Source organism: Protobothrops mucrosquamatus, unplaced genomic scaffold (genome assembly GCF_001527695.2).
Source record: "Protobothrops mucrosquamatus isolate PMUCROS unplaced genomic scaffold, P.Mucros_1.0 scaffold_257, whole genome shotgun sequence".
Taxonomy (NCBI): Eukaryota; Metazoa; Chordata; class Lepidosauria; order Squamata; family Viperidae; genus Protobothrops; species Protobothrops mucrosquamatus.
The window spans coordinates 4,239,322-4,255,058 of NW_015386333.1; the positions used below are offsets into that span (position 1 = coordinate 4,239,322).

The following is a 15,737-nucleotide window of genomic DNA, read 5'->3' on the forward strand; positions in this document are numbered from 1 at the left end:
TCATCCTTTTCCTCCAGCTGCACCTGAACGGAGTGGGAAGAAGTTAAAAAAAAAAGAGAAGAGGTGGAAGAATGGGGGAAGCACTCCTTTTTTGAAACACCTTGGCTTCCTCCTCCTCTTCCACTCCTGACTTTCTCGCTGTCTCTCTCTCTCTCTCTCTGACACACAGAAACCCTTCCTGCTTTCTCTTTCTTCTCACCCTTTCTGCCCTGGTAAAGCAGAGCCATGTGAAGAGAAGCCCAGCAAAGTGGGGCATGGCCGGGTGTGATGGGGTTAAGCTGGGAGGGGTGGGGTGGGCTAAGGCAAATGAGCTGCACACTACCAGCCCACCAGGGCACCCAGCTGGGGTGGGATGGGGCAGGGCAGGGCAGGGCGGTCCCTTGCCATTTCTGGGACAGCCCCAGGGGGGAGGCAAATCTGGGCCCTGGATCCAGCCCACGGGCCTTGTGTTTGACATATCTGGCTTAGGAAAAGAAAAATAAAACACTTGAATAGAAGCAGCATTTTTTTTCATGAACTTGCTGCAGTGCAGGTGGTATAAATTCTATTGTTATGCTAAAGGGTTGAGAAATTGCCCTACTCAGACTTCAGAAATAGAAAGGTGATTGATGATTTAATTCAGGCAGAACTTTATATCTACCATGTTTTTCAGAGGATAGATTATACCAGAAACAGTTTGCTATCAACTTACTTAGTCTCTTTTTCCACAGACCCTGCGAGACATTGTCATTGGTGTATTGCAACGACTGAAGAGCCAACTCTACTAATCAAAAAGAAAGCTTTGAAGGGGCCTAATATAATTTGAAGATATGGCCAAAAAGCTTTATTCCTTCCAGTAATTCCATTTCAAGCTTTTTTAGGGCTACAGGTTGGGTTTACCTCTGGAATTCCCTGAATTTATACTGCAAGCTCTTTAGATGAGCAGAAAAATAATCAGTTCTCAATTCCTGGGGATTGCTTGTTGCCATCTCTTTTTCAAGCCTTGGCTCCACACGTTCCTATGCATTAATGTAACTGATCTAATAGAAAGATATTTACAATATACCAGGGTTTCACAATGAGCCAAATTCTTTTCTTAAACTTACAGAAACACCGGGCTGTCTCTTCACCTCAGTTTGGTAAATACTTTTTCTAAATGCCTAGATGTTATATCCCAGGTTTGGTTCAAGGAGCAGAAATTAGGTTTAATTATTATAAAACAACTGTTTTACATATTACCGTGGCTTCATTTAGCGTTTACCTTGGGTTAAGGGCAGAGAACCAGGGAAGTTAAGCAATAAATTGCCTTCTTTTGTATAATACATAGGCCCTAGTAAGTCATCTAGCAACAACCTGTTGTGTAGCCAACCTCCAGCTTTTTAAAATTAACATATGCAATCATTATTTGCCTTCAATTCTATGGATTAAAAATCTGAATAAGCTTATCAATTATGTTGTAGTAGCAATAAAAGGAAAAATATCTTTTAGTCTCTTGCAGCCTTGGTTTCTAATAATGCAATGAAGTAAATTAAGCTCCCTTCTGCAACTCCTTTTTTGTTTATTTTTTGCTGCAAAGGCACTGTCTTTTATAGGCACTGCTTTCTGGATCTACTGCTGGTTGGTGGAGAAGGACATTAACTCAGACAAGACCTTGCTATTTTTTTATTATGACATGCAGTTCTAATAAATTTGCTATGTGGTTGAATGATTTTGTTGGCTTTGCTTGATTGTATCTAAAATATTTTAGAAGACTCTGGACCTGGGTATTTAGGTTGAAATTATTCTAGTTACTTCATGGTAATTATATAAAATGCTAGTTTCCAGACCGGGGTGTGTGTGCTATCCTTTTCATATTATTTTGGATTCTGAGTCATATATAATGATGCACTGACATTTTTAGGTGGGAATGTCCCACAATATTGGTTCTTATGTGAGGAGGGGTCAGCAGCTTTAAATGTTTAAATGGGTGTATTATACATCTGGCTTAAGGCGTCAGTATTACCTTTAGCAAAAATAAAGTCCTTGCACTACTGAAAATTTGTATTTTCCTCCCAATCTTTGGCAACATGATCTTGTAGTGAGATTGCCAGTCACATGCAACCATACAGGAATATGCCTAATCCAATAGCCACTTGCCAACTTTTTAATGCCAATTTTCCAAGGTATATAATTTTTCTTCTATGTAATAAAGAGGTAAACCCAGTTGTTCTCCCTCCCACAATTGCCCAATTAGCTTGGAGAAAATGTATTAAATTTGTTTGCATCTCTCAAGGTGCCTTTCATAGCATAAAGCAAAGCATGATGGCTAAGTAACAACTGACATTAAAATTTTCCTAATCCTTGGTGGCATAATTAGCTCACTCTAATTAGCAACACTATTAGTGTTGGTATAATGGCATAATATGCTATTGATACAATATGCAGGCCGATTACAGAGAAAACAATACTATCAGAAATTCAAATATTTATTTTAAACCCTTTCCCAGATTTTCTCAAGTGCTTACTAAACCTTTGTTCTAACTACTTTAAGAACAAAACAAACTGATTAGGAAGTCCTATGGTGAAATACTAGAAAAAAACTAAACAATGTAATGTGAGGTGTGCTTATCCCCAGTGTATGCAAATAGTTTTAGATTTTAAAAATCAGAGCAACATAGAATATGAGGAACTGAAACTTGAATGCTTAGATTTCAGTTACGCAGATGAGATCTTGGTTCACACAGAGGGTACTGTAACATTGAAATCTTCATCTGTCTCAATGCCAACTTCCTCCTGAACAAGAAACAACACATATTCTTTTAAGGTGTAATAAATGAAAATAAGAGCATTTTGCAGACCATATCCGGCCCAGTAGTTGAACTGCTCCACACTTGAAACTGACCAAGAAATGCCTGCTTAGTAAGCTTGTGGTTCTCAATATCAGTTTACATGTAATACTCACAAAGAACTGTTTCTTGCTTTTTGGGTAACCTTCAAGGATTGCATCAAGTAATTCCGTTGCCTGTAGAGAAAGTTATGTCACATGTTTAGTTGCCATCCTTTCTACTAAAGGATTGGCAGGCAGAAATAACAACAAAGAAGATCTGGCCATTATAGGAGAAAATACTTGAATTTGTCTAGTTACGGTAGTTAAAACATGGCTAGTAAGCAACAGGAAAGTTATTCCCTAAATCTCCTGAAAACAAAATTTCTCAGAATAACATAATCCATAATAAAGACAAAAATCACTTTTCAAAATCTATAAGTCTATAGATCAGGGGTGTCAAACTCGCAATGTCACATGACATGTTGCAGCATCACGACTTTTTTTCCATTGCTGGCAATAGGGTGAGCACGGTTTCACCATGACACATCCGGCCCAGGGGCAGGCAGTTTGACACCCCTGCTATAGATCTATATAAGTCATATCTATAAGTCATAACACTATCATTTTACTTAAATATGTATCAAAAAGAAATAAAAACTGATAAATTGAAAGACAAAAAGGACAAGTATAAAAAGTGGAAAGAGGGGCATATAACTAAGGCAGAATATCAGCAAATAGCCCAAGCCTGTAAAGATGAAGTGAGGAAAGCTAAGGTTCAAAATGAACTAAAGCTTGCGACAAAAGTAAAAAATAACAAAAAAAGCTTCTTTCAACATGTAAAAACAAGAAAAAGTTAAGGAAATGATTGATCCATTGGTGGGAGAAAGTTGCAAGAAGGTGACAAGCAACAGGGAGAAAGCAGAACTAAGAAAGCAGAGCAACTAAGGTGATCAAAGGCCTGGAGACTAAAACATATGAAGAACGGCTGTAGGACTTGGGTTTGGTTAATCTAAAGAGAAGAAAAAATAGGGGCAACATGATAGTATTCCAGTATTTGAGGGGCTGCCACAAAGAAGAGGGCATCAAAGTATTCTCCAAAGCACCAGAGGGCAAGACAAGAAACAATGGTTGGAAACTAACCAAAGAGAGAAGCAACCTGGAATTAAGGAGAAACTTCCTGACAGTGAGGACAATTAACCAGTGGAACAGCTTGCCTCCAGAAATTGTGGGCGCTCCATCAAGGAGATTTTTAAGAAGAGGCTAGACAGGCACTTGTCTGAGATGGTATTATAGGTTCTCCTGCTTGAGCAGGGGGCTGGACTAGAAGACCTCCATGGTCCCTTCCAGATTTCTATTCTATTCTATTCTATTCTATTCTATTCAACTTATTTTTTGCATCTGTTTTTACACAAAGGGAAAAAAAAACAGTCCAACCTACTGTAAAAAAAAATAGATTAGAAACACAAATTAAGATAGGCAAGAAAATGGTAAGTGAGCACCTGTCCACCCTAGACGAGTTCAAATCATCAGGACCAGATGGATTACACCCCAAGGTTCTGAAGGAACTGGTAGATGTGATCTCAGAATCACTGAACTATATTTTTCAAAGATCCTGGAGCTCTGGGGAACTACCAGAGGACTGGAAAAGAGCTGATGTAATTCCCATCTTTAATACAGGGAAAAAAATGGATCCAGGAAACTACAGACCTATCAGCCTGATCTCAATACCTGGGAGGATTCTGGAAAAGATAAGCAACGAATCAGCGAACACCTAGAGGCAAACAAAGTCATTACCAAAAGTCAACATGTGTTTGTCAAAAACAGATCATTTGCCATTGCGAGCTCCATCTTTCATGTCCAAATTTGTCTTGCTGGGGGACCCTGGAAAGGATCGAAAGTCGTCCTGTACGGGTGACAAGCAAGGAGAGGACCCCCACTTGATCACAGGAGGGCAGCAGCCCTTCCATCTGATCCCGGGTGGCCCTCCAAACTGGCGAGGGAAAGACTGGCCATAGCAATATGGCTCGTCACTAAGCTGCTGACAACCGAAGTCAAAGCACCTTTAAAGCAACGCGGATGAAACTGGGTGAGATCTGATCTTCTCTTTAAGACTTTAAATATCTTTTCTTGTAAAAGCTGCCCAAAGTATTTTTCCCCGTGAGGAGAGAGAGAAGGGAACTTTTACCCCACCCGCTTAATAAAAGCAGCGACTAATTACCCAGGGGAATCAGAGCAACTATAAGAACAATTTTAATCTAATTGGATGTATATGCTTTTGAAACTTGGGGACTAAAAGTTTTCCTATTCTTACTGAGACGTTTGTTTTTATCTAAAAAAAAGAAATAAAACTTGAAAAACTATCATAAAAACTTTGAACTTAAAAAGCTTTAAACAGCATCGGTGACATCTTGTGGCAAAGTATGGTATTACAACTTATTATTGCCTAAAAGAGACTTCGCTTGAAGCCCAGACTCTAGAAAAAACTCTTTTGACCTTGACAGATACCACCTGTGAAAAACTCAGCTGTAAAGAATGAACTTCTGGACAGCATATCTGGCCTGTTTGAATTATGAATATAAAACCTTTACTGATTTTCAGAGTTATATGTGGGGAATTGCTTTCCTATTTCTTTACATGAGAAGCATCTGTCATTACACGAGATGATGGAATACCTTGGACTATAAATTCTTACTTGGCAAACAATTCCCACTATAAAGACTACCTACAACATGTGAAATAGATGTTCCATACCCAGTTATAAAAAACAAACTATTTTTAATGTTTGATTTTAAAGTCTTCAACTTAACACATTACCAAGAGAATATGGATGAAGATCAGAAAAAAAATCCTTTCTATGTTGAAATCAATACACGAAACCATTCTTTCAGCTTGTGACAAAATAAGAGGCAACATAAAGGAACAAGATGCCAGCTTAGATATACAAACCCAGATTTTGATTACAACCAAAGAACTAACAATGCAGAAAATAATAGAAGAAGTGGAACAACTAAACACTAAGACAGAGGGCTCAATTGACCAACACTGAAAATGGAAAAGACTTTTTACATAAATCAGAAGAAATTTGAGGAAAAGGAAGAAGAACAGATTGAATGGAAGGTAAACCTATCAGGACAATTGTAGGAAATTGGAGTAATAGGGAGGCGATCTAATAAATACAAATGGGCTAGTTGTTCCAAAAAAACTGTAATCAAATGGTCTTTCTTATTTCAAATAATATATAATAATAGAGGGAGAACTGTTTGATGATTCAAAAGTATGGACATGGAAGGTTAGTTGGCAAAGGAAGAAAGCCAGAGTAAGGCTGAAGGAAAGTAGGGTTTTGATTTATTAGAGGGATTTCATATTATTGATTAGAGGGTTGAATATGGTGGAAAATAGATAATTTTTAGAAAATAAAGTAACATTATAATTGAATAGGTAAGATGTGTAACAAGACTAATAGACTTTTGGTTTAATATAGTGGAAAATAGATAACTTTTAGAAAACAGAATAAGACTATATGCAAATAGATAAGATGTATATTTAGAATATTAGATTTTGTTATGAAAAGGGAAAAAGGAAGAAGTTGAGATAAGGGAAACTTTGGTTACCTAAAGCTTGGAAATTATAAATACCAAATGTTAATTTGAATATTGATGGGAACTTAAAGCTTCGGAAAAAAGCAATAACAGGACATTGATTATATACAAGGATTGAATGCAAACACAATTAAGATATGTATAAGCTAAAATTATTGATAAATGTAACAAAGATGGTTTTACTTAGTTGATAATAAGAACTATATTAGCTAATATGAGATAGTAGATATTAAGGGAAAAAGAGAGGAAATATCTGATGTTGTAACTTGAGATTTGTACTAAAGATTTATGTTTGTTATTGAATTATTGATTAACCCGTCACGTTGTTTTTTAAATACTTAATTGTAAAGTTAGAAAATTAATAAAATATTATCAAAAAAACAAAAAACAAAACAGATCATGCCAGACAAATCTTATTGCATTATTTGACAAGGTGACAAAATTAGTGGACTAGAGGAATGCTGTGGATATAATTTACTTGGACTTCAGTAAGGCTGACCGGCTGTACTCAGTGTGTAGTCCTCAATGGAACCGCATCTACATGGAGGGAAGTGGGTAGTGGAGTGCCCCAGGGCTCTGTGCTAGGCCCAGTGCTCTTTAACATCTTCATCAACGATTTGGATGAGGGAATAGATGGGGAACTCATCAAATTTGCAGACGACACCAAGCTGGCAGGAATAGCCAACACTCCAGAAGATAGGCTTAAGATACAGAAGGATCTTGACAGATTTATATATTGGGCGCTATCTAACAAAATGAAATTCAGTGGTGAAAAAAGTAAGGTTCTACATTTAGGAAAAAAACCCCAAATGCACAGGTATAATATAGGTCAGTGATGGCGAACCTTTTAGAGATCGAATGCCCAAACTGCAACCCAAAACCCACTTATTTATCACCGGGTGCCAGGTGGGCGTGGCCCACTGGATGGGCGTGGCTGTGGTGGTCATGGCAGATTGGGTGGGTGTGGCCAATGTGGGTGTGATCACCTCGATGTTGCTCGTGTGGGGGCTGGGTGGGGTTGGGGGAGATCCAGGGGGTCTCTAGCAGATGGGGCGATGGGCAGGAGGCTCGTCCTGAGGGGTGAGGCAAGGCAAGGCAGGGCGAGGGTGTCATTGTCACAGGGAAACATGAGGCAGGGGCTGGGGCGGCTGACACCATCGGCCCCTGCACACAGAGGCCAGCAAGTGCATGGGTGCTGGGATGCATTCGGCCATGTGGGACCTCGGCCAGTTAGCGGGCGGCTGGTTGAAGAGGGATGGTTGCCATCTCTGGGGCATGGCGCACGCGCCCACAGAGAGGGCTCTGAGTGCCGCCTCTGGCACGCGTGCCATAGGTTTGCCATCACTGATATAGGTGATACCCTGCTCCATTATAGTAACTGTGAGAGGGATCTCGGAGTCCTAGTGGACAATCACTTAAATATGAGCCAGCAGTGTGCTGCAGCTGCCAAAAAAGCCAACACAGTGCTAGGCTGCATTAACAGAGGGATAGACTCAAGATCACGTGAAGTGTTAATACCACTTTACAATGCCTTGGTAAGGTCACATTTGGAATACTGCATCCAGTTTTAGTCACTATGATGTAAAAAAGATGTTGAGACTCTAGAAAGAGTACAAAGAAGAGCAACAAAGATGATTAGGGGACTGGAGGCTAAAACATATAAGGAACGGTTGCTGGAATTGGGTATGTCTAGTTTAATGAAGAGAAGGACGAGGGGTAACATGATAGCAGTGTTCCAATATTTCAGGGGTTGCCACAAAGAAGAGGGAGTCAAGCTATTTTCCAAAGCTCCTGAAGGCAGGACAAGAAGCAACGGATGGAAACTAATCAAGAAGAGAAGCAACCTAGAACTAAGGAGAAACTTCCTGACAGTTAGAACAATTAACCAATGGAACAACCTGCCTCCAGAAGCAATGAATACTCCAACACTGGAAGGTTTTAAGAAGAGACTGGACAGCCATTTATCTGAAATGGTATAGGGTTTCCTTCCTGAGCAGGAAGGAAACCCTTCCAAGGTCCCTTCCAAATTATTATTGTTGTTGTTGTTGTTGTTGTTGAGAAAAAAAGAAACAGTCACTTCCATCTTAAGGAGATACAAAATTTCATATTAAATTCTTATTAAAAAGAAAAAATGGAAATTTGTTAAAAAACAAAAAAAACGATTTAAGAAAAATAACTGAAGTATTTTTCACAATTATTTGTTGCTTTGCTACCTTTTCAATAATGCCATATCCTATTTTTTTTTATAATTGAGTCAAAAGGTCAAGTGTTTGGTTTCCAAGAATTTTGTGGTCTAACAATTTACACAAAATGAAGGTGGAGTTCTTAGAGCACACATAACTTTCCACATTGCTACATTTTTCACCAGCTGAAGCTTTTGGCTACTTTTTAAGGGCAGCCCCATGTACAATGTGTTACAATAATACATTCAGGAGGGCATGAGTGATTGAGACTATATCAATCATTCTTTCCATTATCTAGAAATGAATAGCCCATGTCTCAGACAACATCCAAGCCAAGAAAGTTATATTCTATTTTCAACTAACTAGTACATATTTTAATCTTGTATTTTATATTTTAAATTTTATGTCATAGTATGTCTTATTTTAATTATGATGCTTCTGACATGAATCGGAAAATAATTTTCAATACAAAGAGAAGAAGAATGCACCATTTAGTTTACTAGATAATAGGCAGGAATCCCTGCATTCAATAACGAGATTAAATTTTGCATGCATAGTGAGTCTGTAGCTGTATACTGTAAGCCATTAGTTGAATCTTTTACATTTGAAAATATAGGATATTTAGAATGTATTTTGTTGGTTTCCTAGATACACACTCAACACAATTATATCATTTTTTAAAATCATAAATAATTATGTCTCTTACCATTCTCTTGCGGCGACGCCATTCTCTGCAGTACAGCTTTTTCTCATTGCACACCTACAATCAACAAAACCAAAGCAAATCTGTTTTCAGGTCCAATGAAACAGCTCAGACTACAGCCAGCTTTGATATAGGAACCAAAGTTGCAGCATCAAAAACTGAGTGTTAACAAACTGCCTGCAAGAAAAGGGCCTCAAAAGAGAATTCATGTTTATCCCCATTTAATGCCAATTAGAATTAGATTTTAATTAGACGATTTTCACTGCTCTTGATGTACACTAGGTTATGGGAGTTCCCCAGAATTATTAGCAAATAAATATTTACAATGTTGCAAGTTTCTGTACAATTTATTGGCTAATGACCTGTGCCATAAACTAAACTTAATGGGCATGTAGCTTATCATATTAGAGTACTATGAAATTTGATATAGTCTTCTACATATTAAGCTTGATGTTAGTCTACACCTACTTAATGCTTCTACTCTTTCTTTTAGATTTTTATATATACTTTCTATTTTATATCTTTTAGCTTTTCATATTTTTTTAATCTGTATTTTTAACTGAGTGTGCCTCACTCTCCATATGCTGGTCTATTACCATAATAAAGATTTGATTATTAGCAAATGTGTTTTGGAGTCCTGGGACTCTTCGCTCTCTGATGCTTCACTTAATTTTGAAATACTCTGAACCTCCACAGCCCTTATATATAGTTGGTATAGGATAGCAGCCTGAACCATCCTATTCTCTGCCACTGGAGCTTTGTTACCCTTAGCAGTTTTGTTACCTTTTCTTTCTCCTCAGGGGTCACATGATTGGCAGATTTAATTCGTTCCAGTTTCTCCGTATAATTGGCACAGTCTTTTTTTAACTCTTCAATTTCTTTAGCCATCTCTGGGGTTGTCCTAGAGCCCTTCAGTTCTTTCAGTTCTGGAATGGAATTATTAGTTACAATAGCTGAGAAGGCGCTTGTCAGTGGGACAGGCATTCAAGCTGCAGCTCAGATATAGTCCCCAAAGGTTCCATGCCATTCAAGCATTCAATTGCACAGGTATTTACACTCAACACATTGATTTAACCATCCTGAACATACCTGATTCCATGTGACGACAGTTCTGTTGCAGTGTCTGAATTTTGCAAGACAGTTCTGAAATCTCATTGTCCAAGCCCTTGAGTTCTGATTCACACATATTACCAAAACGATTCTGGAAAAACATGTATAGGACAGAGCATTAATCTAAGATGACCAGCAGAATGTATGTTTTCTATTATGATATCATGGAATAAACCACATTCCAAAAATCAACACGTTTTTGTGAAAACAAAACTCTCATCGCTTATCTTTGTACTATCCTTATAGTATGTTCAGCCAAAGCACTTCTCTTCCAAAACAATCATTATCAATTTGCAAATAATTTTCAGCTGGGAAGCAATTTGCTTATTTAATAAAAGTGTAAAACAGCATCTCCAAGCTTGTTTCTCTGGTGCTTAAAAAAATTGATGCAACAGTATAAAACTATTTGTCTTGTAATATTAAGTTTCAAATTAATTTATATAAGAAAATTTGGCCATCTGTTCATCTAGTTCAGTATTCTGTCAAATGTTGGCTAAATGGATTCATCTGGGAAGCTTACATGCCTCTACTAGAGAGTGATAACTTTCCACTTTAGTTTCCTGGTAACCAATATTTTTCATTTATGTAGTTCTTTTGTTAGATTTCTATCCCACCTTCCTTCAGAAATTCAGAATGCATGAAGAATGATGGCATTCCCTCAATTTACCCTTGCAAAGAACAGCTCCATGAGATTGGTCGGCAGAGACAGTAACTGGCCCAAAGTCATTCGGGGGATAAGAAGGGATGTGAATGTGGGTTTCCTATGTCCCAGGCGAACACCACAGCATGCATTCAGCTATGCATTAACAACCAGAGCTGTCTAGATCAGGGGTCCCCCAACCCCTGGGCGATGGCCTATTTGCAACCAGGCCAGGGGCCGGTGCACCCGCAGCTTGATTCATGCAAGCAGCAGACCGGTGCACACGCTCATGTGCAACTCAACCTGCGTAAGCGGTGGGCCAGTGCACATGTGCATGCACATGCAGCTCAACTTGCAGTCCAGCTGCATGTGCATGTGTGCGCGCGCGCTGGCCTGCTGCTTGCATGGCCTGGTTCCCCTCTCCCCCACCCCAGCCAGGCTGCCAAGCCACAAAGGTAATAATTTAATAGCTAAACAGTTTATGTAATGATGTGATGTAATGTAATATAAGGTGGATGATGCAATGATAGGAATGACTCAGCAGGGACTTTTTCTGTGTCTGTATCTTTTAAGAGCCTGAGTATAAAAGGGAAGGTTTTGCTGAAGTGTCTCTCTCTGTCTCTCGTGCATTTTCTGCTGAAATTGCTGTGTTGGAGTTTGCTGTATTATCATGTATATGTATTTTGTTCCTGGTGTACATTGTAGATAGTGTATGATAAATTACCATTTAATACAAACCACTGTTTACTGTATTTACTCCTGGGTTATCTCAGTACAATAAGACTGCATGCTCTGACACCTATGTCCCAGGTGAACACTACGGCATATATTCAGCCATGCATTAACAACCAGAGCTGTCTAGATCAGGAGTCCCCAACCCCCAGGCAATGGCCTATTTGCCACCAGGCCATGGGCTGGTGCACCTGCAGCTTGATTCACGCAAGCAGCGGGCCAGTGCACACGCACATGTGCAACTCAACCTGCGCAAGCAGCGGGCCGGTGCACATGTGCATGCACATGCAGCTTGACTTGCAGTTAAGCTGCATGTGCATGTGTGCACGCTGGCCTGCGGCTTGCATGGCCTGGTTTCCCTCTCCCACCAGCCAGGCTGCCAAGCCACAAAGGTTGGGGATCACTGGTCTAGATCCATCTTATGTACCAGCTTACTATACATCTTCCTGTTGGCTATTCCTGCTGGGTGTTCAGATATCCAGATAGACGCCCAAACAAATGCTTAATGTAGCTAACCAATAAGACAAACTGAGATCAGAAGTTAATTCTAACTTGTAGAAGTGTTGAGCTGGCATTCCAACTTGTAGAAGTGTTGGGCTGGCATCAGAGTCTTTTAAGTTACTAAAAGACTCTGGAAAAGAGAAGCTGAAGATGTGTAACAGCTGATATATAAGATGGATCTAGACAGCTCTAGTTGTTGATATTGGTTATTGGTTTTAGAAAAGTACATGGATATTGTCAGTCCTGAAACAGTCTGAATTAGTTATCTTGCTTTTTTCCCCTGGGGTAGTAAAGTTAAATTTAAGTTTCACAGAAACAGTATGGCATTTCACCTGATCTGGAAAATAAATCTTCTGCTTCCCATAAACCTTCTCATTGATCTTCCCTTGCTGAGCCAGCTGCTCTAGTGCCTTCACTACAGCCTAAATCAAACAGAAAACAAGAAGATGCAGAATGAGAAGAATTCACAACAAAATGGAGGACTGAAATAAAAATTGCAAATTGTTTGAACATCAAAGGAGAATGAAAATTTGACAGAAAATTCTTTACTATAGAACTGAGCACAATTGTTGAAAATGCACATGGCAATTTCAGAAGAAATCTGCCAACTCAGGTAGCAGAGGTAGTTGGGAGTTAGTGTCAATATGTGAATGCATCAGCTTAAAGTGTAACATGCTGCACAACACAGTACAAATAAAAACTGATGCCATAAGCAGAAAAACAATGGTATTTCTTAACCAATCCGTTTCTTCAAGGATGGCTCATATCATGAACATTATTCATTATTCTTCTAGATTAGGCTTATGTTAAAATATTAAATTAATTTGCAGAATTTAAAAGATACGTAGCATACATTTGGAAAGTGAAGTGCAATACAATTTTGACCATTGGAGATAATACAAGTCCCACAGTGCACTTCTGACACCTTGTCTTACCGTCTTGCCCAATCCATGTTGTTGCTGTAAGTTGCTAAAGACATCCTGAGCACTATGAGGCCGGTTCTGCTCCTGAAGATAACGTAGCAGGATGGCAGCACATTCTCCAAATCAAAAAGGGAAAAAGAAAATTATAATGACAAACTAGCATATGAGGAAACCCCAGAAGGAAATAGTGTCTTTTCTCATAGATAGTTTAATATCTGGAGGATGAATAACAGATATTCTCCATGTATTAAAAAAATTGTAAGGGTTAGGGTTACTGCTTACTGCAAAGCTACTAAACACCATGCAGCTTTGTCAATATTCCATCAATTATTATGGTAGAGATTCTGTGATATCTTACAATTATATCTTGTATTATTTAGATTACAGTACTGAATTCATTCGTAGACCAGTGGCTAATGATAAGTATAAAAAAATAGTATTTTTTTCTTTTCTTCTTAGTTTGCATTTTTAGCTGGCTTTTTTATTTTCTTTTTAAAAGAGTAAACACTGTTTTGTTACAAAATAAATACATATCACAAAAAGAGGAAAAAAACACGTTCCACTGCAGCTTTCTCTATTTGGCATTTTCACCCTCCATCGTCCAAACCAGCAACATTTCCACACTTTTCCTGGCGATGGTGAGAAGTGTAAAATATCACATTTGGAAGATGTCCGATTGGGGCATTGTAAAAAAAGAAAGGGAATGCGAAAATCCTACGTTCTACATCCTATAGTTGGGTTCGTTCACGAAGGACTTTCAAATGCTGGAAATAAGAGTTTGATTTTTTTTTTAAATAAAGGGAATTTCACGATAAGCACACTTTGCCTTGTACAGGAAAAGTGGAAGAGGACTACGGATCCACACAACAGTCTAGATCTCTTTCCTCTTTGTTTTTCTAGTTGCGTTACCATCAGATCCGTCGCGCTTCTTCCCTCCTCCACTCATCCTGATCAGGGCGGAGACTCCTATCGGAAGCGGAAGCTACTGCCTAAAACAGAGATTCCAAAAAAATAGACATAAGAAATCTATCGACTTCCGGGTTAAACTTTAACGTCATTTGGGATACGGTTGGGGATGCAAAGCTGTCTTTTGCCGTTTAAAACGTAATGCTGCTGAGAAGCAGCGACCAGTTCATCTCAGTCTCGGCTGGCGGGATTGAACACTGCCTTTGAACTCATAGGGACTATTAGAAAAAAAAAGAGAGCTAAGTACTGTAGATTTTCCTCTGCTGTTTTCTGAGAGGTAGTTGCGATGGAAGTTACTTCCTCTGTTTTTATTAAAAACCAGTGGCAGAAATGGCTGGGGATATTTATATTTATTATATTTATATTTATTATATTTTATTATTTTATAAATAACTCACGGGGCGAAAATGCCTACTATTCTTTCCTCCTTCTATTTTCCCTACAACAACCCTGTAAGGTGGGTTGGGCTGAGGGAGAATGACTGGCCCAAAGTCATCCAGCTGGCTTTCCTGCTTAAGATAGGATTAGAAATCATGGTCTCCTGGTGCTTTAATCAATAAACCAAACTTCATATTCAGTCCACTTTTTCCAGCATGACAGACTTCTCAATGTGACTGGGTCTTCCCATGTATCAAGAAGCAATCAATCAGAATAGAGCTGGAAGGGAATTCGTCTAGTTCAGAGCTCCCCAACCTTTTCGGCTTGGCGTCCTGGAAGGAAAGGGAGCAGCAGGGAAATGTGCTCATGTTTAAGTGATCCTCCACTAGGACTTCAAGGTCCCTCTCACAGTTACTATTTTTGAGCCAGGTCTCACCTAATCTGTACTTGTACCTTTGGTTTTTCCTGCCTCGGTGTAAAACCTTGCTTTTCTTCACATTAAAATATTTCCTTTATCTAAGCCATTTCAACTTTTTTATATTACTCAAGAAATAGAATAAAGAAGGGAAAAAAGCATACTATATTATTTAAGAGATTCATCCCTCTTAGAATGATATATATAGTCCAAGATATATATAGTCTTTTCTATTTCTTTAACCGTATTCAAACAAATGTTTCTTTTTTTAAGTATTTAATTTAATTTAATTTAATTTATAAGACTTATATGCCGCCCTTCTCCCCACGGGACTCAGGGCGGCTCACAGCATATTAAAACAACATAGTACATTTCCCCAATAAAAGCCAATTAAAAACCAAATATTTGTAGCTGTGTCTCTTATTAAAATCATTAAAAATTCTCTCTGGTAGGTCCCATCATCTATTTTCTTGATTTCCACTTTAGTCTTTTTCCTTTGCCCATTATCTGTCTTGATCAATGTGTTTTGCTGAGTCAAAAGGTCTTTTCATATGTTCAGAAATGTTACTATAGATATAAAAAGTAAATCAGATGAAGTGTCTTTGTACGGAGCTTTTGCCTTTCCATGTTTGTTGAAAATCCTTTTCTTTTTCTTCTCTTATCATTTTCTTTCTCTCTGATGTTCCTGCAATCTCTATTGTCCATTTTATCCAATCTATTTTCTTGTCCTCAGATTTATTTTGTAGTCTTAAGGGATAAGTTGTTTTTTCCAATTCTTACAATTTTTTCCCCACTAGGATTA

The 15,737-nt window shown here is 38.5% G+C and overlaps 2 protein-coding genes across 3 annotated transcripts in view; one reads left to right on the forward strand and one right to left on the reverse strand.

Moving 5' to 3' along the window:
• Positions 1-1,688, forward strand: part of MLX (MAX dimerization protein MLX) — a 10,721-nt gene extending 9,033 nt beyond the window's left edge. For both annotated transcript variants that reach the window (XM_015831514.1, XM_015831516.1), the window contains exon 8: positions 711-1,688. In XM_015831514.1, coding sequence (XP_015687000.1) covers positions 711-767 — 57 coding nt within the window. In that variant the 3' untranslated portion in view covers positions 768-1,688. The remainder of the gene's footprint in view (positions 1-710) is intronic.
• Positions 1,689-1,835: 147 nt separating this feature from the next.
• Positions 1,836-14,140, reverse strand: PSMC3IP (PSMC3 interacting protein). Its single transcript, XM_015831517.1, has 8 exons — positions 14,086-14,140; positions 13,189-13,292; positions 12,586-12,675; positions 10,360-10,471; positions 10,054-10,196; positions 9,274-9,327; positions 2,921-2,980; positions 1,836-2,751 (listed from the first exon to the last, which is right to left on the reverse strand). The coding sequence occupies exons 1-8, from the start codon at positions 14,120-14,122 to the stop codon at positions 2,695-2,697; spliced, it is 657 nt and encodes a 218-aa protein (XP_015687003.1). The 5' UTR covers positions 14,123-14,140; the 3' UTR covers positions 1,836-2,694.
• Between the last annotated feature and the right edge of the window lie 1,597 nt (positions 14,141-15,737).

Excerpts from the sequence above, each read along its gene's own strand:
- PSMC3IP (XM_015831517.1), bottom strand. The coding sequence starts at position 14,122 with ATGAGTGGAGGAGGGAAGAAGCGCGACGGATCTGATG. Across the intron at positions 10,472-12,585 it reads AGATTTATTTTCCAGATCAG|AATCGTTTTGGTAATATGTG; the intron begins GTGAAATGCCAT and ends ATGTTTTTCCAG. Across the intron at positions 2,752-2,920 it reads AAAGCAAGAAACAGTTCTTT|GAGGAAGTTGGCATTGAGAC; the intron begins GTGAGTATTACA and ends TTTCTTGTTCAG.